The sequence below is a fragment of the Brassica napus genome, chromosome C3, assembly GCF_020379485.1.
Source record: "Brassica napus cultivar Da-Ae chromosome C3, Da-Ae, whole genome shotgun sequence".
NCBI lineage: Eukaryota > Viridiplantae > Streptophyta > Magnoliopsida > Brassicales > Brassicaceae > Brassica > Brassica napus.
The window spans coordinates 19,406,861-19,433,022 of NC_063446.1; the positions used below are offsets into that span (position 1 = coordinate 19,406,861).

General features: G+C 35.8%; 2 protein-coding genes and 1 long non-coding RNA gene across 7 annotated transcripts; 2 read left to right on the top strand and 1 right to left on the bottom strand.

Annotated features, from left to right (window-relative positions):
- Positions 1-338: 338 nt before the first annotated feature.
- On the bottom strand, positions 339-3,529 carry LOC106423445. Of its 5 annotated transcripts, XR_007320689.1 has the most exons (7): positions 2,916-3,527; positions 2,611-2,812; positions 2,469-2,542; positions 2,282-2,405; positions 1,783-2,118; positions 1,110-1,627; positions 339-1,010 (listed from the first exon to the last, which is right to left on the bottom strand). It is a non-coding gene; the product is annotated as an uncharacterized LOC106423445 (long non-coding RNA). The 5 variants fall into 5 exon arrangements; XR_007320686.1 differs by having other exon boundaries at positions 2,303-2,405; positions 2,469-2,812; positions 2,920-3,529; XR_007320687.1 differs by having other exon boundaries at positions 2,611-3,522.
- Positions 3,530-7,942: 4,413 nt separating this feature from the next.
- On the top strand, positions 7,943-10,598 carry BNAC03G28910D. Its single transcript, XM_013864332.3, has 3 exons — positions 7,943-8,156; positions 9,895-10,072; positions 10,244-10,598. The coding sequence occupies exons 2-3, from the start codon at positions 9,987-9,989 to the stop codon at positions 10,452-10,454; spliced, it is 297 nt and encodes a 98-aa protein (XP_013719786.1). The 5' UTR covers positions 7,943-8,156; positions 9,895-9,986; the 3' UTR covers positions 10,455-10,598.
- Positions 10,599-15,092: 4,494 nt separating this feature from the next.
- On the top strand, positions 15,093-15,938 carry LOC106416136. Its single transcript, XM_013856970.3, has 2 exons — positions 15,093-15,430; positions 15,587-15,938. The coding sequence occupies exons 1-2, from the start codon at positions 15,222-15,224 to the stop codon at positions 15,789-15,791; spliced, it is 414 nt and encodes a 137-aa protein (XP_013712424.1). The 5' UTR covers positions 15,093-15,221; the 3' UTR covers positions 15,792-15,938.
- Positions 15,939-26,162: the final 10,224 nt, after the last annotated feature.

The following is a 26,162-nucleotide window of genomic DNA, read 5'->3' on the forward strand; positions in this document are numbered from 1 at the left end:
AGTCTTATAGTTTTGGTTGTAGTCTGTGATGGGAAGAATAACTTGAAGATAATCAGTTATGTTATTGTCATCTATTGTCATCGGCTGTTTATAAATTTATTATGTATTGGGTCGTCTCTTGAATAAGCAGTTGAGTCGAGATGTTATATTTCATGGTATGTTAATATAAATTCCATACCTTTGTTAGAGTCTTTAAAATTATCTTGATTGTCGATGATAAATGGTAGCTGAAAATCAGTGATAAATTGGTCCAAGATTCTTATGTTTTTACCTTCATCAATTTTAAACAAACTATTAGCTTGGTTTTATGGCTTCACTAAAATTTTGGAAAAGCATAGTAAGAAGATGTGATTCTTTTTTTATAAACTATAATCGGGGTAAGTGCATTGCTCTCGCAAAAACAAAATAGTTACAGAACTAAAATCATGAATCTTGGGAATACGACATGTAACTTCTCCTTACCTAGTACTATGCTTTGTATAAATTTAACTTAGTTTTGGCTCTATAGTAAAATATCGGATATATCTTTATTGACATAGATAACAAAACAGAACTTGCATAAGTCATGCATCTATTGGGAATTTGAGAGGTACCGTGTAGTCAGAAAATGGCTTACAATAGAAGTCTAAGGGCTTATGCATTCCGTTTCTGCTCTTGGCAGCACCCGTAAATCCCACTGTACAACAAAGACCTGTGAAAATTTACGACCAAACTTCCAATGTACCTTAGCGAGTAAGATTTCCCACTTGGACCAGGGTCCTTGAGATCATCAATGTACTTCCTCCAGACTCTCGTACCACATCTTTCCTTCGTTGAAAGAGTATATTTTCCTGATTTTGGGGATCTAGATGTTCTCTTGCGTGAGGACAAACTCGCCGTACATTGCAGACGTCTTTCCCTAGAATAAGAACAAAGATGACTGAGCTCGAGTACATACAGTAGCCGGCTGCTAGCAAGTTGTGCCCAGGTTGTCACGCGTTTACTATACGTATTTGTTCTTCTGACCAAAGCTGCAAGGAACACACAGCAGTAGATCAACAACATTATGAACACTGTGTATCTTTTCTGAGTGGCCATGTGGAAAGTGAAAGGGAGAGTAGTTCATTTACAGTGGAAATATCATTGGACTCGTAGGGGCTGTAGACACCAATTATGGAACCGGTGGAAACTGCAGCGATGATGTTGGAGGAACCGTCCAACTATGAAGTTGCCGGAGCAATTATTTAACATGAGCAATCCGAAAGAATCAGATCAAGAACTCGAGCTCCAAGATGGATTTCTCATCTCCTACTTCCCTATAGAAGAACCATTTGTCAATTAGTATCAGATGATTCCCAGATTTAGACAACACAACACACCCTCAAAATATTTTTAACAAAAAACCATTTTTCCTCTTTGGTTTCAAACCCAAACGTTTGAAACTTTGGGTGAAGGCGGTTGGCTAATTCGTCAAACACACTGAGATAGAGAGTTAAATCAAGGAGCAGTTGTGATGATGCACTATCCAAACTTGTAAAACATGTCCTCTTAAATATTTAACTGGTTGAAACAATTGTTGAGTGTATTACTACAGAGCCCTGACTTGGCCCAGAAGCCATGAGTTTGCTGCCCAAGGTGATTCAGGGTCCTGCAAGAGACAGAGCCAGGAAAGTGAAGAAGATTCATTGAACAAATATTCTAAAACTGCAACTTTAGGTATTCATCCATATAAACGAATGTGCATAGCTCTTAAAAGTGATAACCAGGAACCAACATAAATATAGCGTAGAGATTTTCATGTACCTGATCGATGCAAAAGTTAGCTAAAACTTTCGTGAAACGAAGACTACTCCAGCAGCTTGCTGGTAACTCTTTGGAGCAACCCTTTGCATATTAACCTCGTGGAAGCATGACCATAGGTTTTTAAGAGTTTTCAATATCTCATTAAAAACACTGCACGTTTTAGCCGTTGATGCGTGTATAAGGTGGTTATATATTGATTTCATTTATTTGACCATGAAAGAAGTTTAAATCTAAGACAATAAAGTATTAGGCTATGTATATCACCTACGTGTATAACCATCATCATAAGCTTACCCATCATCTGTTTTACTTGAAGGCACGTGATTGTGGAATCACCTGCACAGAAAGAAAGAAGGTTTCTAGAGTAAGAAGCAGCCAATGATGATCCTTATGAAGTTATAAGCATCACATCACATAGAACATGACAAAACCCAAAAAAAAAATTAAACATGACAAAGCCTACAAACGTTGTAAGAAAAGTAAGTTGACTCAAAAGTACCATCATCAGGTCAAGCCATACATTTAGAAGAGTGGATGTTTAACAGTGATGATTAAAACATACTGACAGGAAGACCAAGTTGTCTCATGCACCTGCTGTGGATTTCAACGTATTCTTCATAAGACTGCAAAAACAAACAAAAAAATGAGTACAAGACTTTGTCAAAGATTAGACAAAAAACAGCAACCTCAAAACTGGAGCTCATGATGCTTCTCAAGAAACATAAGAAAGCCCCTTTTGATGCAAAACTTGAGCTAAACCCTGAGATATAGTTGAATATGGATCAGATATATCCCGGATGCTTTAAAAAAAAAAAAAACACTACAAACTTTTGCTACAGGGCTCTCCAAAGGCAAACCCCATGAGTTGGATCGTAAATACTTTTCTTTCTCTGGGAAATATTCTGAGGCTACACCATATCCTCTCTGCTATGAAACATGGAATCTGCTGAGGTCATCCTGGTTTGAGTAGACCGTAGAAGGGTAGGCATCCGTGTATGGCCCCACATATTCTTATTGTACTCTTCGTCTCCTGAGGAAGATGGAGGTTCAACGGGAGGAAACAAAAAAAAAGTTTAATTGAGCATCAGAGAACTAAATAACTACAGAACAACTTCGATTAAAAAAAGGCAAACCTACTTCAGCAGGCAGACAGGGAACGTAAAAAGTTTAAAAAATTTCATACTTCCAAGAAATGCAGATTGCCTTACTACCGTATGTGTAATGAATTAGACGGGTTGAATCTGGTGAAGAGTGAGATTCTGAGTTTTATGCAACCCTTTTATAATTGAACAGATTAAGGAAATTATGAAAGGGTAACTTAAATCGACTCCATGGAAGAGTTTTAATAAGAGAGTTAAAGGCGAATCTTAATAATGGTTTCAATGAATACGAAAACGTAACACCTCAATTACGTCAGAGCCGGCGGAGTTTCAAGCAGATGACCGCCATGGAGAAAGAGAAAGGTTACGTTGGGCTTTTTGTTCGTAGAGCTGTAAACTGGGTTAGTCCACGTACATTAGTTCATATCCATTTATCATCCACAAAGAATGACCATGTCCATTAGGAACCATGTCCACTAAGGACCAGACCCACTAACACCCATGTTTACATGGGTTGCCATGGAGTTTATAATAGACCATATAAGAAAAAATTATATTTTTAATCTCTAAGCCTACAAATTTTACAGTTTTGGCAGAAAACTCGATTTTGCGGTTTTGACAGACAAACTCGATTTTCCAATCTTGCAAGGAATACTTGATTTTACGATTTTGACGGGAAAACTCGATTTTACGGTTTTGGCGGAAAAACTCGATTTTTCGGGTTTGGCAAGAAAACTCGATTTTTCGGTCTTGGTAGAACATGATTTTGCGGTTTTGGCAGGAAAACTCGATTTTACAGTTTCGGCGGGAAAACTCGATTTTGCGGTTTCGGCGGGAAAACTCAATTTTGCGGTTTCGGCGGGAAAACTCGATTTTCCGGTTTTGGCGGGAAAACTCGATTTTCCGGTTTTGGCGGGAAAACTCGATTTTCCGGTTTTGGCGGGAAAACTCGATTTTCCGGTTTTGGCGGGAAAACTCGATTTTCCGGTTTTGGCGGAAAAACTCGATTTTCCGGTTTTGGCGGGAAAACTCGATTTTGCGGTTTTGACGGGAAAACTCAATTTCTCCGATAGAACTCAGTTTCAATCACCAAAATCGCCAAAGGAGTCGCATAAACTCTCTTTCACGATGAAATGAAATTTTCCAATTTTCCTCCAAATTTTGGAAACCCTAGATTTTTTTTTTAATTGGGCCGCCCATGTCCGTATTAACCAAATCCACAAACACCCATAGATTAATTGGTTTCCCATTTTTGACAATTTAAATCCCATCTGGAAATATGAGTATAACTAATGGAAGCCCAAATATATTTGGACATGGACACTCATCGGACAGCCCACCCATTTTACAGCTCTATTTGTTTGTTTATCATATTGAGCCGTTATCATCTAAACACTAACATAACGTGGCCCATATTGAACAGTGGAGAGAGTGCTGACGTGGCGTAAAATCCCCCATCCTACTTGCTGATGTGGCGGCCTAAGAAGGCAGATAAGCCAACTTTATATATATAGATAGATAATAATGATTTTTTCTTGTCAAAAACCTATTTGGTGGTAGCAATTAAATGAATGGATTTCTAATTATGAACTGCACAATGTCCAACGACATCTCATGATGAAAAATTGGAGCAACCGGCTACCACGTTGGGCGAGCATGTCAATAGGCGAGGATGTTAGGTAAGACATCGTGTGGGAAGGACGGGAAGAGCACACAGCGGCAAGGACGAGGATGAGGATGAGATGGGGAGGATGGGGATGAGATGGGCGAGGAGGAACAGCGAGGAAAAACGGGCGAGGACAAATGGGAGAGCACTTTGGTCTGGGTGACAGGTCCATTATCGTCTTCTGTTGATTGTTTTGTGTAATGCCGTTTTCAGTTTTCCGAAAGTTATTTAGTAAACATCAAGTTTAGTTTGATTGAACGAAATTTATCTTCGGCAAAGATTGTTTTGAAGTTTGTTATTGGAAACTTATATCATAAAACTTTTTAGGTTTGTTTTATGAAAAACCAGAGGGGTGTCCGCGGAATATTGTTTTATTGTTGTTAAAAGTATGATTTTTTGGATAATATAATTAGATGATCACTTTTAATTGTTAAGAACGTTATTTGGTGTTTTTATTGTGTTATTTAGTAGTAATAGTGATATGTTAATATAATTTGTCTTTGTTTTTTCAATAATGTGTTTTTTCAGTATAGTAGTGAAGCGAGCATCTAATGTAAAAATATATTGAATTTCAATAACTTAAATTTGCATTTATACATTTGTTGATTCAAAGATTAACGGTTTCAGCATCAAAATTATTTTTTATTTTTTTCATATTTTTGAACATTATAACTTTCAAGATGTTTTTGTCTTTTTCCCATATTTTGAAATTGAGCCTTCAACATCTATGTATTTTGTTTACCTTTCTGGTATGCGGTGTTTCTCATCATCACCGAAAAAGACTCACATCATGCTCTTGTTCTTTATCGCCTTCTTCACCTTGAGATTTCTAGTATTTGTTGTAAATCGGGTTTAGGAGTTCCCAGTTGTGCGGTTGTTTCTAGCGTTGTTTTAGGCTGCTCCATTCAATATAGGATTCTCCTCTTCTTCCTTAGATTTTAGCTGATGTTATGAACTGCATCTCTTTGGGTTGGGTCAGAGTTTAGTCGTCTTTAAAGTTATTTTCCTCGTCGTTAGCTTACCATAGATACTTCCTTCCCGTCTTGGTTTTCAAGATATGGTTTTTGGTGATTTGACTTCTATAGCTCGAGGACGGCTCCACGATGATTTCGTTTTGTCTGCCCTTCCATTTATGTTCTCTCATCTCGTTGCAGCTTTCATCGTTGCTTGCGTCTCTGTGACTCTCTCTTTCGCCATGTTTGCCACTCCAGGTTTGGATAATGTTCTCCTCCGAGTATGCTCTGTAGATTTGGAAGATTGTTTCTGGTCTCAAGTCTGGGCTCATGTTTCTCGGGGTTGGCTTTCGTTCTCCCTCACTCATGTTGTTCTCTTCTTCCTTTGCTCCCCTTAGTATAAGTGTGCGGTATTAGTCTCTTGGAGCTTTGGTCCCTTCTATCCCAAGCTTTGTGGTTCTTCACCGGCATAGGTGTCTTGTTTGTGCTTGTTTAGTTTGTGAGGTGCTTCTTACCTCTTAGCTGGTGGTTGTGGTTATCGTTCGTTATGTATATCTCTTCCTGCTTCGTGGTAATTTTGGCCTTCTGTTGATTATTCTTCCTCTAACCTGCTTTCTTTATTCTTTGCATTGGTCATTGATCACGCTCATTTGTGTTTGAGAGATTGTTTTATCTCAAGATTATCTTTCTACATTTTACTGACTTTTGATTGTTCTGGCCAAGACACTCTATGATAAAGTGGGGTAAGTTAGTTTTCGTTCTTGATCGCCTTTGAGTTCTGGACCTTTATTGAGTTAGTATTACTTTGACATTTTTTTCTCTGTGATTATGGAGTTTTTATGTTTAGATTATGTGTTATGCTTTAGTTTGGTTAATATTAAGATAAATATATAGTTGTAAATGAAATAATAGAAAATAATAAAAAATAATAAAACCGCGAAAGTTTATGTTATTTTTAGCTGTGAATAAATTAAATATTTAAAATACATTTATATTTTTTTACTTATTTCTTTATTCGTTTTGCAATTTTTTGAACAATAAAATAGATTAAAATAGATTATCAAACTTCAAATGATGATGGTTAGTGTAAGAAGGATTAGATAGTGTATAATTAGAAAAAGTAAACCAAATTGCAATAATCTAAAAGAATAATGATCTAAAATGTAATAAAACAAAAAAGTGAACACATGTCAACAAACCCCCATTCCACATGTCATAAGAAGAGAAAAAAGCCAACTTTATATATATAGATAGATAGATGTTTGGTTAAAATTTGTCAAAATTAGTTTTACCAAAGTTTATTTCGTAGAACTATTTAGTTTTTTTTTAATGAGTTCCTTATAACTTTATCGATGATAATTTAACGGAAATTTATTTTGTAAAACTGTTTATTTTTGTTTTATAAAACATTTTCTGTAAAATTTTATCGATGTTAGTTTTAGAAAAAAATATTTAGTTTCGTTTTACAAAAGATGTTATGTAAAACTTTTTCGAAGTTAATTTTATAAAATTTTATCTCGTAAAAATTTCTTCTTTTGGTTTTAAGAAAGATGTTTCGTAAAATTTTATTGGAAAATAAGGACATTCTTATTATATCCTTTCAATGGAATGGTTATCTCGAGTAATTTCTTGTTCGCATCGAAATTGTTTCGTTACATTTTCAGGGAATTATACGAAGTTTATTCTAATGTATCGTCATTTTGATCGAAATAGCGTATGCGGAATTATTCTATCGACATTTCGGTTACGTGGATGATACTTTATTTTACGTTTATGTGCTTTATATGTTGTTGATATCACTAGGACCGATTTAAATCCATCAATAATTTTTAATATTTTTATTTCTTAGTTTTGGAGATGAATGCACATTATGGTTTTTCCCGTTGCAGGATTTCTTTCAGTTCTTTGGTTCACTCAAAATTATTTGGCCGAACCAACCGAATATGTAAGAGACTGCATCTCTTTCAGTTCTCCCCACTGCAGGATTGATGAGGGCGGATGGCTGAAACAGTTTTTTTTCCCTACTTTCCCGTAAGTAAAAAGCAGCTGTAACTAAAAATATACAACAAGAAGAGAGTTATACTATGTACATGTGGTTTTTTACAAAGCAGCTTTTTCTTTTAATGATTGCAAGTAAAAGTGCATAAATATGATGAAATTTTGGTCAAAAGAGTTATGATGAAAAGACTTACTTTGATTTTTGAGTGAATTAGGTGAAAAACCAAAAACAATATGAAAATTAGGAGAATACCCAAAACAGTAAAAATATGGGCATAGATATTTGTGTTGGACAAATAAGATTACCATTTTGACCTTCAGTGAATGACACGGTTTTGCATTTGTAGGCTAGCTTTGCTTAGGTGTACAAACAAAAAAAAAAGACCTGATCCCCACCAAAATATTAAATTTAATTATATTCCCAAGAAAGAAAAAAGAGAGAAAACAAAAACAAAAACAAAAAGGGAGACATAGAAAAACATCCGCAGAAGATGAACAGTGGGTGTCTTATCTTTTGCATTTCACACCGCGAAAGTTAAATTTAAAAATTCCAATTTTTTTTCTTTTCTGCTTCTTTCAAATTTCAGAATTTGATCCTCAAATTTTAGAATGTGATCTGCCGGAGTTGAGAACTCGAATCCACATAAACCAATCCAGGTCTTTCTTTTTCCTAATTGCTAGTCTCTGTTTCTATGCTGTCAAACTTTTATCTGAATTGTATTGATTTGAGGTTCAGTGCAATATAAAAGATATACGGCTATTTTAATTGTTATAAAGTGTCTGTTTGCATGTTTGCATTTTTATTGGTCAGTTAATGGTTTTATTAGCCAGTCGATTTGTTCTTGTGAAGGCTAAACAATTTAGTAACAGTCTAACATACCTTAAACGATAGCATTATATATTTTTATCTTTTCTCGGGACGGTTAAAACGAGAGTTTAGCAATGTGTCTGGTCGTTTTGGTTTGCTAAATTCACTTGTGACTGTTGGTGTAATGAAGTGTCTGTAGCAGGATTGCATCTTCGTTGGTCGGTTACTTGGTGTTGGTCGGTTACTTGGTGTGTTAGCCTGATAGTTTGTTTTTGTTAAGGCTAAACCTTTTAGTAATCGAACGTGGATGGTAGCAGTATGTTTAATCTTTTATCAAGACCGTTAAAAAGGGGGAGTTTAGCAAAGGGTCTGATGGTTTTGGTTTGTTAACTCCATTTGTAACAGAGAATCAGTTCAAAATAAATAAAAAAACTCCACTTGTAACAGTTAAATATATATCAAGCCCCTAGAGAGAAATCAGAACGTAGACAGACCGGAGCTCCGGGAAACAGAAATTGCTAGGTTACATGGAAAAAAGAAGAAACACACCTAAACAACAAATCTAAAGCAAACTAAAAGAGATATGGGGAAGAACACGAAGGAGGCGGAGCCTCCACCTCTGACAGACACCGACGACCAGCGAATCATGGGGATCCCGAAGCTTTCCTAGAAGTCCACCGCACAACCCAAACGAATCTGAAGAGGAAGAGACGAAGCACCACAAAAACAAAACCAGACGACATCTAGGGGTCCGCCGCTCCAGAGACCCATACGCGGTGGAGAAGAGAGATAGGCACCTCCGGCTTACCGATTCACCACTGGACCGTCATGAAGAACTGATTCCGAGAGACGGGCAGAAGACCTCCGCATGGTCCGGCAAGAAACACGAGAGACCGAGAGGCTCCGCCCAAACGTGATCTGAAATTATTTTCAATCCTAAATTCAAAATCGAAATCATGTGAATATTTCTTCGATGATTTTTATTTTTCTACTTTTTCTTCACGCTTCTTCCTTCCTACGAGCCTGGTCAAAAATTAAATGGAGATTTCAAATTGCTTTGAAATGATGTTTTGATGGTAAAACCCAGTTTAGTTGGGTGGAGAGATAAAAAAATATATTATAATCTACTTTGTCATGCTTGTAGATTACAAATAGAATTGGAAAAGGATGTAGGGATATAATCGTCCAACAACTTTTGAAGAAAGTGTCGAAAACCACAAATAGATATCTACCTAAATAAGACATAAACCTTGTGTTTAAACTGCAAATTCTCTTGATTTTTTCACAATTGTTAATTGATTTTAAATAAATTTTCTGATCACAAAAATTATGATAAAAATGTGATTCTACAATACATTTTCTAAAATTATTATTTTGTGTTTCATATTAGAAGCATTAGATGAAAGGATTTCTCCTGACAAAAAAAAAAAATAGAAAGTCTTAACCAGCTGAAAAGATGAGGCATGAATGGATCATGATTTTTTTTTTTTTTTTTTGATAAAATGCGTGAATGGATCATGTTACACCATAATTTTTTTTAAAAATAATTGGCTCACGTTATCCATTAAAAATGTATATCCGTTGCAGTCTCAGACGGTGTTCACAAAACCCTCTAACATAACCAACAACTCAAAGAACGCTTTTACCAAAAAAGGCAACTCAAGGAAACCCATAGATCGATGGCTACTGAGAAATTTGGGATCATAATTGAGAAGAATCCACCCGAGTCCACACTAACCCAACTCGGTGTTCGTAGTTGGCCCAAGTACGCCCTTCTTGATCTCTGCTCTCTGTTTGAACACAACTAATATACAATCATCAATATTCTTTCATTTCTTTTCTCTTGAAAGAGAGCTTATAGCCTTTTTCCTTGCCTGGAGAAGAATGCCTTAACCTTTTGTTCTTTTTTTTTTTGAATTCGATTTCAATGACACAGGTGGGAACTTATTCCTCCAAGCAAGTTTCCATGGACTTTCAGTACAAAAGAGTCATGTTATCTGCTTGAGGGGAAAGTGAAAGTGTACCCTGATGGATCAGATGAAGCCGTAGAGATCGAAGCAGGTGACTTGGTTGTTTTCCCTAAAGGATTGAGTTGCACCTGGGATGTCTCTGTCACTGTTGATAAACATTACTACCATTCCGAGTGATTTGGTCTGTAGATTGGCTAGTTCCATTAATTGGATAAGGGCTTCACCATCTTTGTATGTTTTCTTTTGACAAAAACAATCTTTGTACGTTGTTGAAAAGTTAGTTTCTATGTCCTTTATCAGTCTATTAATTGTTTTTGGGAATTTTTGCTTCGACATCTACGTGATTTCTCGTATCTTCTAAATGGTTATCACTGCTAAAGAAAGCATGAGAGGAGAAAATTACATTTTAGGAGTAATATTTGATACATGAAATCCTTAATTCGTATCTGTTTTTTCTTGTACGAGGAATTATTGCGCATATATATTCTTTAAACAATTTTGATAATGAACAAACTTAAAACTAAAACAATTGGGGGGGGGGAGACATATTGTTATGTACTTATTAGAAGTATATTAGCAGGGAGAGAAATTCTCAGAAAAGGTTTAAGCTGGGTGGTAGGTGATGGTGAGTCAATCCGTCTGTGGGATGATCCTTGGCTCTCTTTCGAGCAACCCGGCCGACCTATCGGTCCTCCGACAATGGAGAGTCAAGACCTGATGGTTAAAGACCTGCTATGTCCTCTTACAAATAAGTGGGATCTAGAGAAAGTAAGGAGCATACTCCCTCAGTATGAGGACATTATTCTTCGCATCAAAACGAGCTCAACACAAGCACCGGACTCCATGATTTGGCTCCTGGAGAAATCTGGTGACTACTCCACAAGAACTGGTTATGGGAAAGCAATGACAGCGGACAAACCGATGGCGACTATTAATGAACCAATTAATTGGCTGAAAGACATCTGGAATGTAAAGACTAGTCCTAAGCTAAAGGACTTTCTATGGAGGGTGATAAAACGAGCTATTCCGGTGAGCTCTAACCTTGAAAGGAGAGGTTTTCCGAGCTTTGCCTGTAAATCTTGTGGTACACATGAAGATGACATTCACGCCTTTCTCAAGTGTCCCATAGCAGAGGAAGTATGGAGTCTTGTCCCGATCGCAAAAAGACCTACAAACTCTGTTTCTTCCCTAGCAGAACTAATTAAACAGGGGAATCACTACATCCCACTACCGCCGACTGGACTGAATGCTCCACTATGGCCTTGGGTAGTCTGGAATTTATGGAAGGCTAGGAACAAACTGGTGTTTGAGAATAGAGTTTTCACAGCCCAAGAAATTGTTCTCAAAAGCATTAAAGAAGCAAAAGAATGGAATGAGGCTCAAATGGGGGAAAAAGCTCCATCTTCTAGTAGCTCTACAAACCACCCTCATTGTACCGAAGGGGTTCCTCCACTAATAAATCAGTCCGGTATGCTAGTATGTAATGTTGATGCGGCCTGGGATGCTAAGACCGGAGGTTGTGGTATTGGAGGAGTCTTCTCTGGTGACAACACTCAGAACCTATCAACTGTCTCCGAAGCTCACAACCATGTTACTTCAGCGCTAATGGCAGAGGCCATTGCTGTTCATCGTGCGGTATCTACTGCCGTTTATTCAAACGTCCGATCCCTAGTGGTTCTGTCCGACTCCCTGTCTCTGGTTAAGCTCTTGAAGAAGAGAGGGACTCACACTACAAGAAAACAGCGGCATACTGAGGGAAAAAATTGTCGGTATGTCGTCGGAATAACGCTATTCCGACGACATACCGACGAAAAAAGTCCTCGGAAATAACTTCTCGGAAATTCATCTTTCCTCGGAAATCCCTCGGAAATTTCCGACGGAATTCCGAGGAAATGAATTTCCTCGGAATATTCCGAGGACTTTTTTCGTCGGAAATTCCTCGGAATATTCCGAGGAATATGTCGTCGGAATATTCCGAGGGATACACTTCCTCGGAATATTTCCAAAATTCAAAAAAAAAATTATAAATTTATTTTTTTTAATTGAAATTCAAAAATATAAAATTAAAATTGAAATAGAAAACATATTTAAAATACAAAAAATAATAAAATAGTTTTTATAAATAAAAAAATGTTTTATAAATACAAAATTAGTTTTAATAAATATAAATATTTTTATAAATATGAAATCATCTTTTTATAAATACAAAATAGTTTTTATAAATACAAAAAATAATAAAATAGTGTTTATAAATAAAAAAAAATGTTTTATAAATACAAAATTAGTTTTAATAAATATAAATATTTTTATAGATATGAAATCATCTTTTTATAAATACAAAATAGTATTTATAAATACAAAAAATAATAAAATAGTGTTTATAAATCAAAATTTTTTTTATAAATACAAAAATAATTTTAAAATATGAAATCATCTTTTATAAATCCAAAAAACGAATTTATATACAAAGAATGTTTTGTATATTTAAAAATAGTTTTTATAAATACAAAAATAAAAAAATAGTGTTTATAAATCAAAAAAATGTTTTATAAATACAAAATTAGTTTTAATAAATATAAATATTTTTATAAATATGAAATCATCTTTTATAAATCCAAAAATCGAATTTATATACAAAAACGTTTTGTAAAATCGAATTTATATAAACGTTTTGTAAATACAAAAATAATAAACAATTTATAAAAAAAGTTCTAAATCAATTCAACACAACCAAATCACAATTCTAAACCTATTACACAACAAATCACAATCCTACCAATCACCCTAACAAAAATCTATCAAAAAACTTCTAAAATCATCAAATCTACTTAAAAACCTAACAAATAGGACCTAAGAGAGTGGGATAAGGTCCTTACATGATTTGTAAAGGAATGGAAAGGATTCGCCGGAGAGATCGTCGCGAGAGAAGGTGGAGAACGCCGGAAGGAGAGAGAGATCGCCGGAGAGGAAGAAGAGAGAAATGGGGAAGAAGAGAGAAATGGGGAAGAAGATGCGGTTCGAGTTTATAAAACCTTGGGTCTGACGGATATTTTCCGTCGGAATTCCCTCAGTATTTTCAATTTCAATTTTCGCGAAATATTTGGCGGCTTGTTTGCCCGGTTAAATGAAAATATTCCGAGGAAATTCCGACGGCCACTTAAATATCCGTCGGAATTTCCTCGGAATATTTTCATTAATTCGAGGAAAAAGAATATCCTGTGCATGTATTTCTATTAATTTGTATTGTTCCTCGGAATTTCCTCGGAATATTCCGAGGAAATACCGAGGAACTAGTGTTTGGGGTTTCAAAACATCAATTTTTTTTGCCGTATTTCATTTCTTATACAATTGTAATGCATACCATTGAAGATTCTTTGTATAGATGAGCATAAACCATGAAATAACAAATTTCAAAACGAATTGTAAGTATTCCCTTTACCGTTCATTAAAGTGTATAAGTGTTTCTCTTATGTTGTGGGGATTTCGTTCATACAATCGGAAAAGTGTTTATTATAGGGTAATGAACAAATTTTTGACTTCATAATGAACGTAAGACACTTAATAAGGGTTATATAGGTGTTATTCAAACCGCAAAACGTTGTTTTCGGTTTAGAAACCCTATTTCCTCGGAATTTCCTCGGAATATTCCGAGGAAATTCCGAGGAAACCCTTTTCTTCCTCAGAATTCCGTCGAAATATTCCGAGGAAATTCCGAGGAACTAGTGTTTGGGGTTTCAAAACGTCAATTTTTTTAAACGGAAAACGGGATTATAAACATCGATCGATCAAAACGCATCGATCGATCACTAAGATGGACCAAAGCGTAACAATGTGATCGATCGATGAGATTATCCCATCGATCGATCGAGGATATCAAGTGTTCCTCGGAATTTCCTCGGAATATTCCGAAGAAATTCTGAGGAACTAGTGTTTGGGGTTTCAAAATCTCGAATGTTTTTTATAAACGGATCGATCGATGTATTTATGTCCAAAAACACATCGATCGATCACTAAGATGGACCAAAGCGTAACAATGTGATCGATCGATGAGATTATCCCATCGATCGATCAAGGATATCAAGTGTTCCTCGGAATTTCCTCGGAATATTCCGAGGAAATTCTGAGGAACTAGTGTTTGGGGTTTCAAAATCTCGAATGTTTTTTTATAAACGGATCGATCGATGTATTTATGTCTAAAAACGCATCGATCGATCACTAAGATGGACCAAAGCGTAACAATGTGATCGATCGATGGGTATATGTCCAAAAACGCATCGATCGATCACTAGTTCGTCGGAATTTCCTCGGAATATTCCGACGGATTGATGTTTCCTCGGAATTCCGTCGGTATATTCCGAGGAAATTCCTTGGGAAATTCCGAGGATTTCATTTTCCGTCGGAATGTCCGTCAGAATACCGATGTTTTCTTGTAGTGTCAACCTGAACTGTTCGGTATCATGTTTGATATCTATCACTTTGTTTCGTATTTTGATGTAATATCGTTCAATTTCGTTTCTAGGAACTTCAATGTTGAAGCCGACTCTGTGGCAAAATCGGCTTTAGCTATGTCTGTAACAAACTCCAATGTTGGAGGGTAAACTCTAGTTTAAGGAATGCAATGTTAGTTTGACCAAAAAAAAAAGAAGCTTATAAAAAATGACACAGTAATTTGAAGATCTTCAATTCTCACGGTCTGACGCAAGAGTTGATTCGAAAATTATAAAATTTTCTCATATTTTTTTGAGAAAAAAGTAGAAAAAAAAATGATTGTTGGCTTAAGAGATGAGGCATGAACGGATCATGTCATACCCCTGAAAAAATATCAAAACATGTGGTCATGTTATGCCCAAAAATAAAGTTTCACGTGCAGTAGGAAACAGAGAACATTTTTTAAAAAAGAAAAGAAAAGTTAAAAGTTAGAGAGGTATTACCAGAGAAGCAAAGATGGGCTGCGTTGATCTTATCAATTTAACAAGTACCAATATTTATCGGCCGGTGCTTACAAGAACATCAAACAAACCCTACATCACAAGAGGACCATCGATGGCTGCTATTCGAGCTGAGTCAGTGGCTACTGAGAAATTAGGAATCTTTATCGAGAAGAATCCTCCCGAGTCCAAACTCACCCAACTCGGTGTTCGTAGTTGGCCCAAGTACGCCCTTCTTCGTCTTTAGTTCTTGATTCGAAACCAATTAGTAGACACAATCATCAAAGCTTTATTCTTTTTTCTCGCCTGGAAAAGATGTCTTTAAGCTTTTTATCGTTGTTGTCGAATTCTCACCGTTGGTTTGGTGAAATGATGGAACAGGTGGGGTTGTCCTCCAAGCAAGTTTCCGTGGACTTATGATGCAAAGGAGACTTGTTTTCTGCTAGAGGGGAAAGTGAAAGTGTACCCTGATGGGTCCGATGAAGGCGTGGAGATTGAAGCAGGCGACTTTGTTATTTTCCCTAAAGGGATGAGTTGCACTTGGGATGTATCCGTTGCTGTTGATAAACACTACCAATTCGAGTGAATGGTTATCAGTTTCTGCTCCGCATATTTGGTGATATGTTCGATATAACTTCACTGTCTTTGTATGTTGACTTAATTTTGTGTGTCATGTATCAGTCTATGCATTGCTGGGATTTATTTGCTTCGATATCTAAGTGATTTCTCGTCATGTAATGTCCCGTTGCTGGCATTTCCTGCCCGATCCTCATCATCCTAACTTAGGTTAGAGCGTCGAGGATCTAGGGGTTTAATTGTTTTGGTATGTTCTTTTGGCTGCCTAGGACAGGCTTGAAGTATGAGACTATTAGAGAATTTCGGTTAGAAGTTTTTTTGCGTTATTTTAGAATTTTTAAGGACTTTGTGCTTGACATGTCCTAGGATAAGCAGATAAAGAAAACCAGAGAAATAAATATTAGCACTAGATTTGTTCATTATGAATCTAGCTATTCAACAAGCCAAAACCCAACACCACACTGAGAAAATTAGTTTTGCACCTCATTCGAACTCACCTGAAAAAAAATGGAGTGAATATTTTGAAAAATACTCAGTGCGGGAACCTCTAGGGACCCCAAAATGAGAAAAAAAAACGAGGATAAATCCCAACAGTTACAACATGAGACCATGCAACCTAAAGAGGTATTTGCATTCCTCATGTTGCCACGTGAGAGTTCACCACCTAAATTGATACCCGTGAGTTCAACGCCTTCACGCAATCACATTACCTAAACTTGTCCACGCGTGATCCGACAAATTTTATAACTCCACACACGTCTGCTGACTGCCTCCTCCAGCAATGAATTATGCCACCTCATTTGATCCACACATGACCCAACGAGAAACAATGCAAAGCTGGAGAAATATTTCTCTGCGTTATGTTGCACAAGAATCACATAGTCTTCAGCCTTTCTCTAACTTCTATACATAATGATCCAGATAGTGGTGGAAAATCCGCGGACGGATCTGCCTCTGTTACTTTGAGAATCCATCAACGGTGGCGCAATCCACGGGACTTGGTGGTGGTTAAGGAACTTATTCTTCCTCCCATGATTTGAACATGATTTTTAAAGAAGGAGAAGGTGGAGATTATCAGCTTCTTTAACATATTTGTTCTTTTTCTTGTACTGATCGTTGTAGTTAAAAAAATTGTAATTGCCAACCACATGGTAATATAATCCCTCAAATAGGCCTACGGCAGGGGATCCTTTGTTTCCATATCTTTTCATTATGTGCACGGAGGCATTGATAGAAAAATTCGTAAAGCCGAACAATATAAGAAATTAATATGATTAAAAGTAGTAAGAGAAAGCCCGGCCATCTCACATCTTTTCTTTGCAGATGATAACCTTGTCGTATGTAAAGCGCAAAAGGATGAATATCAGACAATTTTACATATTCTTAAGGATTATGGAAATGTATCAGGTCAGCAAATCAGTTTGGCAAAATCCTCTTTACAGTTTGGGCGCAAGATTGGGGACACTTGCAAGATATATTAGGGATCCAAACTTTAGGAGGAATGGGCTCATACTTGGGGATTCCTGAATGTCTTGGAGGATCAAAAACAAAAATCTTCGGATTCCTCCAAGAGAGGATGCATACTAAAGTGAATGGATGTACAGTTATATATCTTACCAAAGGCGGAAAGGAAGTGCTTATAAAATCTGTGGCAACAGCAATGCTGAGCCATGCCATGTCCTGTTTTTGTCTCTTGGAAGCAACAACCTCGAAGCTGACTACTATAGTATCACAATTTTGATGCAACATTGTTGGAAATAGAAGGGGGATGCATTGGATGGCATGTGATAAATTATGTCGAAAAAATATGAGGGTGGCATAGGGTTCAAGAATTTTGACGATTTCGATACGTCTATGTTAGGATAGCAATTTTGGCTTTTACCTGAGAGGCCTAACTCTTTATTTGCGAAGGTTTTCAAAGGTCGATATTTCAGAATACAAGCCCTTTGGAACCAATTCGATAATACTGGTCATTATTTGGCTGGTGAAGTATTGTATCAGCTAGATCTCTAGTTAGCAAATGACTAATCAAAATGGTGGGAACATGAGCATCTATTTCAGTATGGAATGAACCTTAAATCCCAGCCAATTGACAGAGACCATTAAATAATAAATTAATTCACATTTATCATTCATTTACTGCAGACAAGCTCATCAACCCTACATCGTAAATAGACACTTGGTTGATTTGGCTGATGCGATGATTATTGAAAGCATCCCATTGTGTCAGTATCAGACTATAGATAGAGATGGATGACATTTTACTCAGTCGGGTAGATACTTGGCCAAATTTGAATATACAGTAGAGAAAATTTATCCGGATAGAGAGAGAGACATATACCATTATTTGTCCAAAATACCAAGACACTACGGGCGTAGTCATGGAAAATAAAATGTTTCTCAAAGTTGAAACACTTTCTATGGTAAATTATTTCAAGATGTTTATCGGTAATGAAGAATTTAAAAAGTTGAGGGATAAATATGATATGTAATGTGAAAGATGTGGAACAGAACATGAGTCAGTAAATCATGTATTCTTTGAAAGTTCTCCCGCTATTCATACATGGGCTTTATCAAGAGTTCTTACAAGTCCAGATAACTTTCTCATGCAATTACTTTAATCAAATATGGATAACTTGTTCTGAAGGATTGCATTACACATAGAAGATGATCAGTTTACTAGGATATTATGGTATATTTGGAAATGGTGCAATATGATAAGGTTTTTAACAGACTTTATAGAGATCCTAGAGATACTCTACATTTGGCGGAGGCAGAAGCAATGCTACAGAACAAGACTCAAATATTATTGTCACAGAATGGAACTCAGACACCGGCGACCTAGAATGGCAAAGAGGAAGTTCGCAAACTGCCTAGCAGGATAGAAAGATGGTGTTTCACATATGGGTCAAGGAAGAATAAAAACTTATTCTCGGGCAATTATTGGTATAGTAATTTGGAGGGTTTTGATGGATTGATGGGAAAAAGAAATACTAAGAGCACCTATCCCCTTTACATGCAGAATTTGAAGCCTTTATATGGGCGATGAAATCTATGAAGAATCCCATGTAACGTTTGCGACATATTGTTGTCAGTTGGTGAAGATAGTTTCAAGACAATTATTATGTATGAAAACTTTTGAATATTAAAAATAATTTTAATTAATTTAAAACTCGAAAAATTATAATATTTTACCAAAAATTTATGTTAAAGAATCCAAAATAAGATATATTTTTATTTTAAATCTCAAAATAATTAGATATTTGTTTAAATTTATTTTATCATAGTTGAATATAGAATTAGATTTATTACATTTATAAATTATTATTTTTCAAAAAAATTATATTTTAATAAAATAATTAGCAATATATTTTTATGTTTTCTTAAAAAAATTATACAATATTTTAGATCGCTTTTATCTACTTTCAACATTTAAACATATGTTGTGGATTGCTAGATCCACTTTATGTACATTTATACCATTAGATCTGTGTGATGGTCTACTCTTGATCCGCACTGCTTAATTTACCTATTTTATTTACTTAACAGGTTCAGCAAACAACAAATTATATGAGGTTTCGACTTTGTATTAAGCCCGCAACATAAATAAACATCTTGGCCAATTTACTTCTCACGAGGATACTGCTTTCACCAACACAACCATGGCCAAGATAAGAGAACCTAACATACTGTGTCTATGTTCGTCAGCCACAGAGACAGATTACACAGAGAAAGTGATTCAGTTGCATGTTTATGTTAGAGTTTCCATTAGGGTTGGGGTTTTGATTTAGGATCTCTTTTGTGTTAAGGTTTCGATTCTGTTCACTATAAAAGGGTTTCAATTTTATGTTCTCTAGAGTTTGGATTCAGGTAAAGGACATTCATTAAATCTTGCGATTAGTATTTAGGGATCGTGGTTATGTTTTTGTTATTTAAATCTCTCCCAACTCATACCTCTTCACTCTTTCACAGAAACGCAACAGTGAAGACCACAAAGGGATCCTTCCTTAGATCAAGTACGTCCTGTGACTCCTGGTACACCTTATTCCATGACTCATGGAGCTGTTGGTTCTTCAAGTACGGCCTCTTCTGCTGCTAACTACACAGGAGAACCGAGGACGTTTTGCTACGTGTTCCCACAAGAGAAAACAAGCCACACCTCCATCCAAGGAAGCTCAATGGAGCTTTGTGGTAAGTTACCACAATCAGTTCTCATTACTTTTGTTTCTTGAATTTAGTATGATGCTTCTGTTTAGTCTAGTATGTGCAGCTCGTTTAGTCTGATGCTTCTGTTTCTTTTTCGGGTTCTGTTTAGATCCCAGTGTACATTCTTTAATCAGACCAACATGGCAAGGACACTACTGGTGGTAGTGGTCAAGCTAGAAGTATGTTCCAAATGAGAGAAATGATAAGTGGTGGCACAATTTCTTTGTAAGTGTTTCCTTTCCCCTGCCTTTCTCCATTAATCATTTTTACTAATGTCTTCTCTTCTTTTGTAGTAAAACTAATACTGGTAAGACAAGTTTCACGATGATATCTACCTATAATGGGAGCTACATACACAAACAACTATCTGTGGACGCATCAGCCAAAAAAAAAAAAAGAGAAGGAAAAAAAACTAAAGTACATAAGCGAGTCAGACTAGACTTATCTGCTGGAGAATTGGGAGACAGAGGGTGATAAACCACTGTTGTAGGTTATAATTGTTGATCAAAAACACTTGCAAAAGAATACTTAGAACACACGTAACTTCAGACAAATTTCTCTGCCTTTTCTTTTTGGCTTTTTGATTTAAATAGGAAACAAATTGGAACTACACGTTCCTACAAACTTGGAAACAGATGCATAATGGAAAAGATAATGGGAAAGTGATTCACGTTACTCTGTTCCTATGAAATAAGAAGTGAAGTAGTGATCTAATTATTTGCATAAAACAAAAATAAAAAGAGAAGACTCTTGATTTTCTTGCGTAGATGGATCTCCCATAGTTAGGGCCGTCAACTGGGCGGCTCAACACCCAAATGGGCGTGTCCAGTTGGACATATATTTTTCTGGACCCAAAACACTCACACACATATTTAGCCCACACACAATAACACACAAACCTAACTTCATCCATCACCCAGCTGGACAGCCCAAACCCGCCCAATTACAACTAATGGGGTGTATTCAATTGAAAGTTTTAGGTGATTTGTGTCAAAATGACAAATCCACTGTTATTGAAACATGAATTTTAAAAACTCATTTAAAATCTAGTGTTATTGAACTTGACATTTTATAAATTACTCTGAAATCCACTGTTATTGAAAATATTTTAAGTTGTGGAGTTTTAAAGTTTTCAAGTGATTTTAGAGTGTTTGGGTGGAGTTTCTTAGTTAAAAAAAATAAAACTCAAATCTCATGGTTTTAGGTGATATTCAAGAGTGGCTTAACAAAAATCATTTTATTCTATGCAATTCCTTAAAATCATCTAAAACATCATTAAAAGTCAAATCACCTCAAATTTTAGATTGAATATACCCCCATAAATCTGTTTAAACTCAATCTAAGTCCAATTTTAATGTCGTTGAAAAATTATGAATACAAATGTGATGTAAAATAAATTCAATAGACTTCAATAACTGTGTTTTATGTAAAAAAAATTATAACTCTCTATTTTATATAAAAAAAATTATAATTCTCTGTTTTATGTAAAAAAATTATAACTCTGTTTTATATAAGGAAAATGCCTTAGGATAGCAATAAAAAGTTTATGTCACAAATATAGACTCTAAAGATCAAAATGACCAAAATGTTTCATTAAAGAGGTAAATATATACTTATACCCCTAGGGTTAACTAATCCAAACCTTAGGGTTTAGAGTTAATGGGTGGTGATTTGGGATTAAGATTTAAAATTTTATAAAATAAAACTAAATATTAAAAATTTAAAAATAAAAATTTTAAAAATAGTTTCAAAAAGTATTTTCGAATTACAAAAAGAAAATTTGAAAAAAAATTAAAAAAAAATTTCGAAAAAACATTTTTTTAAAAAGTTTGAATTTGAAAACATATAATCTAAAACTATAAAAAAAATTATCTTTTTTCATTTTTTTATTTTAAAAACCTTTTTTTTTATATAATGGGTTAACCCATTATGCAATTGGATTGACCCAATTTGCCCATGGGCAAATTTGGTGTTCAGCCCAACTGAACCATGAAATACATGAGCTTACCCATTACCCGTCCAACACAGTCTGGACTGTACTACACCCATGGACACCCAACCAATTGACAGCCCTACCCATAGTCAGCTTTATTTGCTGACTCATCAGAGGGAGCACTGAGGAAGAGCGAATCAGCTATTGGATCCCTCATCTCCTCTCTTGCAGGGGAAAAGATGCACAAGCACTGGTTAGGTCCAAATCATATTGCAAAGATCGGTATAATATGGTAAGTGTTATGAAAGTCAGACATTCCAACGCCGAAAATGTTGAAATAATTAAAGATGTGGGTCCCACTGTCACTATTTGCACAGTAATTTTTCTTCTATAAATACGGAGTTTTCGATCATTTGTGAAAAACACGATTACACATCCTTCACTCTTCCATTCTCTCTGATAATAATCTTTCTATCAGTATTGAAAGTTCTACGGGTATAAACTTTTGCCCTTATTTATATTCATGCGATACAAATAAATTCTAGTTCCTTTTATAACACGTTATCAGCACGATCACTCTGCGATTTGGTAAAATTTATTTGTATCATTTATACCCTGTTATAATGGTCGGTATACCGTCTCTACTATTATTTATATCATGTTATAATGGCCGGAATACCGCCTATATTATTTACTAGTAATTTAATTTATTTATTGGTCGGCCGAGCCGCCTTATATCCTGTTTATTATTTATTGGTCGGCCGAGCCGCGTTATATCCTGTTTATTATTTATTGGTCGGCCGAGCCGCCTTATATCCTGTTTATTATTAATTGGTCGGCCGAGCCGCCGTATAATTTATTTATTATTTTGCATTGATCGGCTGAGCCGTCGCATGATTTGTTGTCATAATTTTTTTACTTTTTAGATTTGATTGACCGTTTAATACGATATTTTCAGACTGATTTTTAGTGCACTCGATTTAACCCCAACGGTCACAAAGAATTTTTTTCAAAAATTTCCCCTTTCTCCAACGGTTATGAACAGTGTTTTTCATCTATAAATACAACTCATTTTCACTCCATTTCATCATCCAAAACATTTCATCTTCTCTCAAAAATTTCAAATCGCTCTCCTCCGATTTTTCATTTCAAGAAAGATGATTCGCGCACTTTTGTTTTTATGTGCCATTTTTATTTGTGTTTCTATTTATGGTTTATTCGTTGGAGAATTTACTCCAAGTGAATTTAAGATGAATATCGGTTTAATTTTCTTTACATCGCTTCTCCTTGTAATTGCTTGCATGATCAATGTAAACGGTTCCTTTTAATATTAATAATATTCTAATAATTTTTATTTATGTGCTTTAGAAATACAAATGGCAAAAATCGAGAAACTTCAGTTTCCGGCATTGGAAGTAACTGGGACAAACTACACGGCATGGGTTACAAACATGGAGCTTCATCTAGATTCCGAGGAAATACTCGGAACAATAAAAGACGGCAATATATCAACCTCTCATGAAAAGGCTAAGGCCGTGATATTTCTGAGAAGGCATCTAGATGAAAATCTTACGCATGATTATGCGAGAACCAAAGATCCCTTAGATCTTTGGAAAGCTCTGAAGGAGAGGTTTGATAACCAAAAGAAAATTACTCTCCCCCATGCACTCGATGAGTGGAAAAATCTACGATTTCAAGATTTTGAAAAAGTGGAAACGTACAATTCCGCTATATTGAGAATAGCGGCGCAATTAGATTATTGCGGTAAGCCTGTCTCGGAAGCAGAAATGCTCGAGAAAACTTACCAAACGTTCCACAAAAATCATTATGTTCTACAAGAACAATATAGAAATTGTGGGTATACGAGGTTCTCTGAACTCGCTGTGGCGCTTATAATAGCGGAGAGAAATAATGAACTCCTCATTAAAAACCACAATGCCCGACCCACGGGAACCAAAGCATTTCCTGAGGTAAATGCAACGGATATAAAAAATCCGGAAAAAGGAAATTATTCCTATCGTGGGCGTGGTCGTGGCCGTGGTCACAATCGTGGTTTTGGTCGTGGTCGTGGTTATCGATTTAACCGCAACCATGAAAGGAGTAACAACCCAAGAGGAAGGGGATCCAACACATGGAATCGATCTGATCGGGTAAAAGGGAAAGAAACCCAAGAAAACCCTACTCATAAAAATGAGAACGTCTGTTACAGATGTGGATCGAAGGGACACTGGTCTCAAGTATGTCGAACTCCTCGGCATCTATGCCAATTGTACCAAGAATCTATTAAAGGCAAGGCAAAGGAAGTAAATCTCAATGAACACCTTGTGGGTACAACATCGACATACCTCGAATCCTCTGACTTTATGGGAGATTTCGACGAGGCCACTCATCAAAATATTTGAAGTGCTTGTACTGATCAAGCTTAATAATGCCTAGTGATGCCATAAAATATTATGTATTTCACTTTCAAAATAATGTTGTATTTCAAAATATCTAATGTATAATTATTGTGTACTTGTTATTGATGAATAATATGTTTACTTATGAAAGTTTATTTTCTTTATTAATATTAACTGTGTGTTACAGAAATGGATAAGAAAGCAAATGGAACAACAACTAAACAAATTGGTAGAGAAGTTTGCATACCAGATAGTGGCACAACGCACACTATACTGAAGGATAAGAGATATTTCTCTACTTTAAAGTCAGTAAAAATGACTATAAACACAATATCAGGTCCTACAGACCTGATCGAAGGAATTGGCAAGGCGAACTTTATGTTGCCTAATGGAACAAAGTTTTCCATAGATAATGCCTTATATTCTCCAAATTCTAAGAGAAATTTGTTGAGTTTCAAAGATATATACCGTCAAGGGTATAACACTCAGTCTGCAACTGAGAATGGAAAGAAGTATTTGTATATAACTTCTGAAAAATCAGGCAAAGGCCTTGTACTGGAAAAATTTCCAGAACTTCCTTCTGGATTGCATCACACTTATATTGATGCTATAGAATCACATCTTGTGATAAAAAGAAATCCAGAAGATGTTACATTATGGCATGATCGCCTTGGTCATCCAGGCACTACAATGATGCGAAAAATCATTGAAAGCTCACATGGTCATTCAATAAAAACCCAAGATATATACCAAAGTAATAAAATGACATGTGATGCGTGTGCTCTTGGGAAATTAATCATAAGACCATCACCAACCAAAGTTGACAAAGAATCACCAAAGTTTTTGGAAAGAATCCAAGGTGATATTTGTGGACCAATACATCCACCGTGTGGACCATTCTACTACTTTATGGTATTAATCGATGCATCGAGTAGATGGTCACATGTTTGTTTGTTATCATCTCGAAATATGGCATTTGCGAGATTTCTAACTCAGATAATCAAATTAAGAGCACAGTTCTCAGATTATCCAATTAAAAGAGTTAGATTAGATAACGCTGGTGAATTCACATCCCAAGCTTTTAATGATTATTGTATGGTATCAGGGATTGAAGTAGAGCATTCTGTTGCTCATGTTCATACACAAAATGGTTTGGCAGAATCATTAATTAAACGGCTGCAACTAATTGCAAGGCCATTGATCATGAGATCAAAACTCCCAACATCTGTATGGGGACATGCTATTTTGCATGCAGAAGCACTAATTCGGATAAGACCAAGTGCATACCATAGATATTCCCCATTACAGTTAGCATTTGGAAAAGAACCAAATATCTCTCATCTAAAAATCTTTGGTTGTGCGGTTTATATTCCAATAGCACCACCACAACGTACAAAGATGGGACCGCAAAGACGGTTGGGAATATATATTGGCTATGATTCTCCATCAATAATAAGATACCTAGAACCACAAACTGGTGATGTGTTTACGGCACGATTTGCCGATTGTCATTTCAATGAGAAAGAATTCCCAACTCTAGGGGGAGACAATAAACAAGTAGGAAAAGAGATCAAATGGAGTGTACCATCGTTATTACACCTTGATCCTCCTACGAAACAGTCAGAACTAGAAGTTCGACGTATCATGCATTTACAAAATATAGCAAATCAGCTACCAGATGCATTTGCTGATACCAAAATGGTAACTAAATCACATATACCCGCTGCAAATACTCCTGCTCGTATTGAAATACCACAAAATGGTGGAACGGCAGTTGATACACGTGAATCAGGAACACGTTTAAAGCGCGGTAGACCTATTGGTTCAAAGGATAAACTTCCTA

Coding starts and splice junctions, on each gene's coding strand:
- LOC106416136 (XM_013856970.3), top strand. CDS start 15,222: ATGGGCTGCGTTGATCTTATCAATTTAACAAGTACCAATATTTATCGG. Junction 15,431..15,586: donor GGTGTTCGTAGTTGGCCCAA/GTACGCCCTTCT, acceptor ATGATGGAACAG/GTGGGGTTGTCCTCCAAGCA.
- BNAC03G28910D (XM_013864332.3), top strand. CDS start 9,987: ATGGCTACTGAGAAATTTGGGATCATAATTGAGAAGAATCCACCCGAG. Junction 10,073..10,243: donor GGTGTTCGTAGTTGGCCCAA/GTACGCCCTTCT, acceptor TCAATGACACAG/GTGGGAACTTATTCCTCCAA.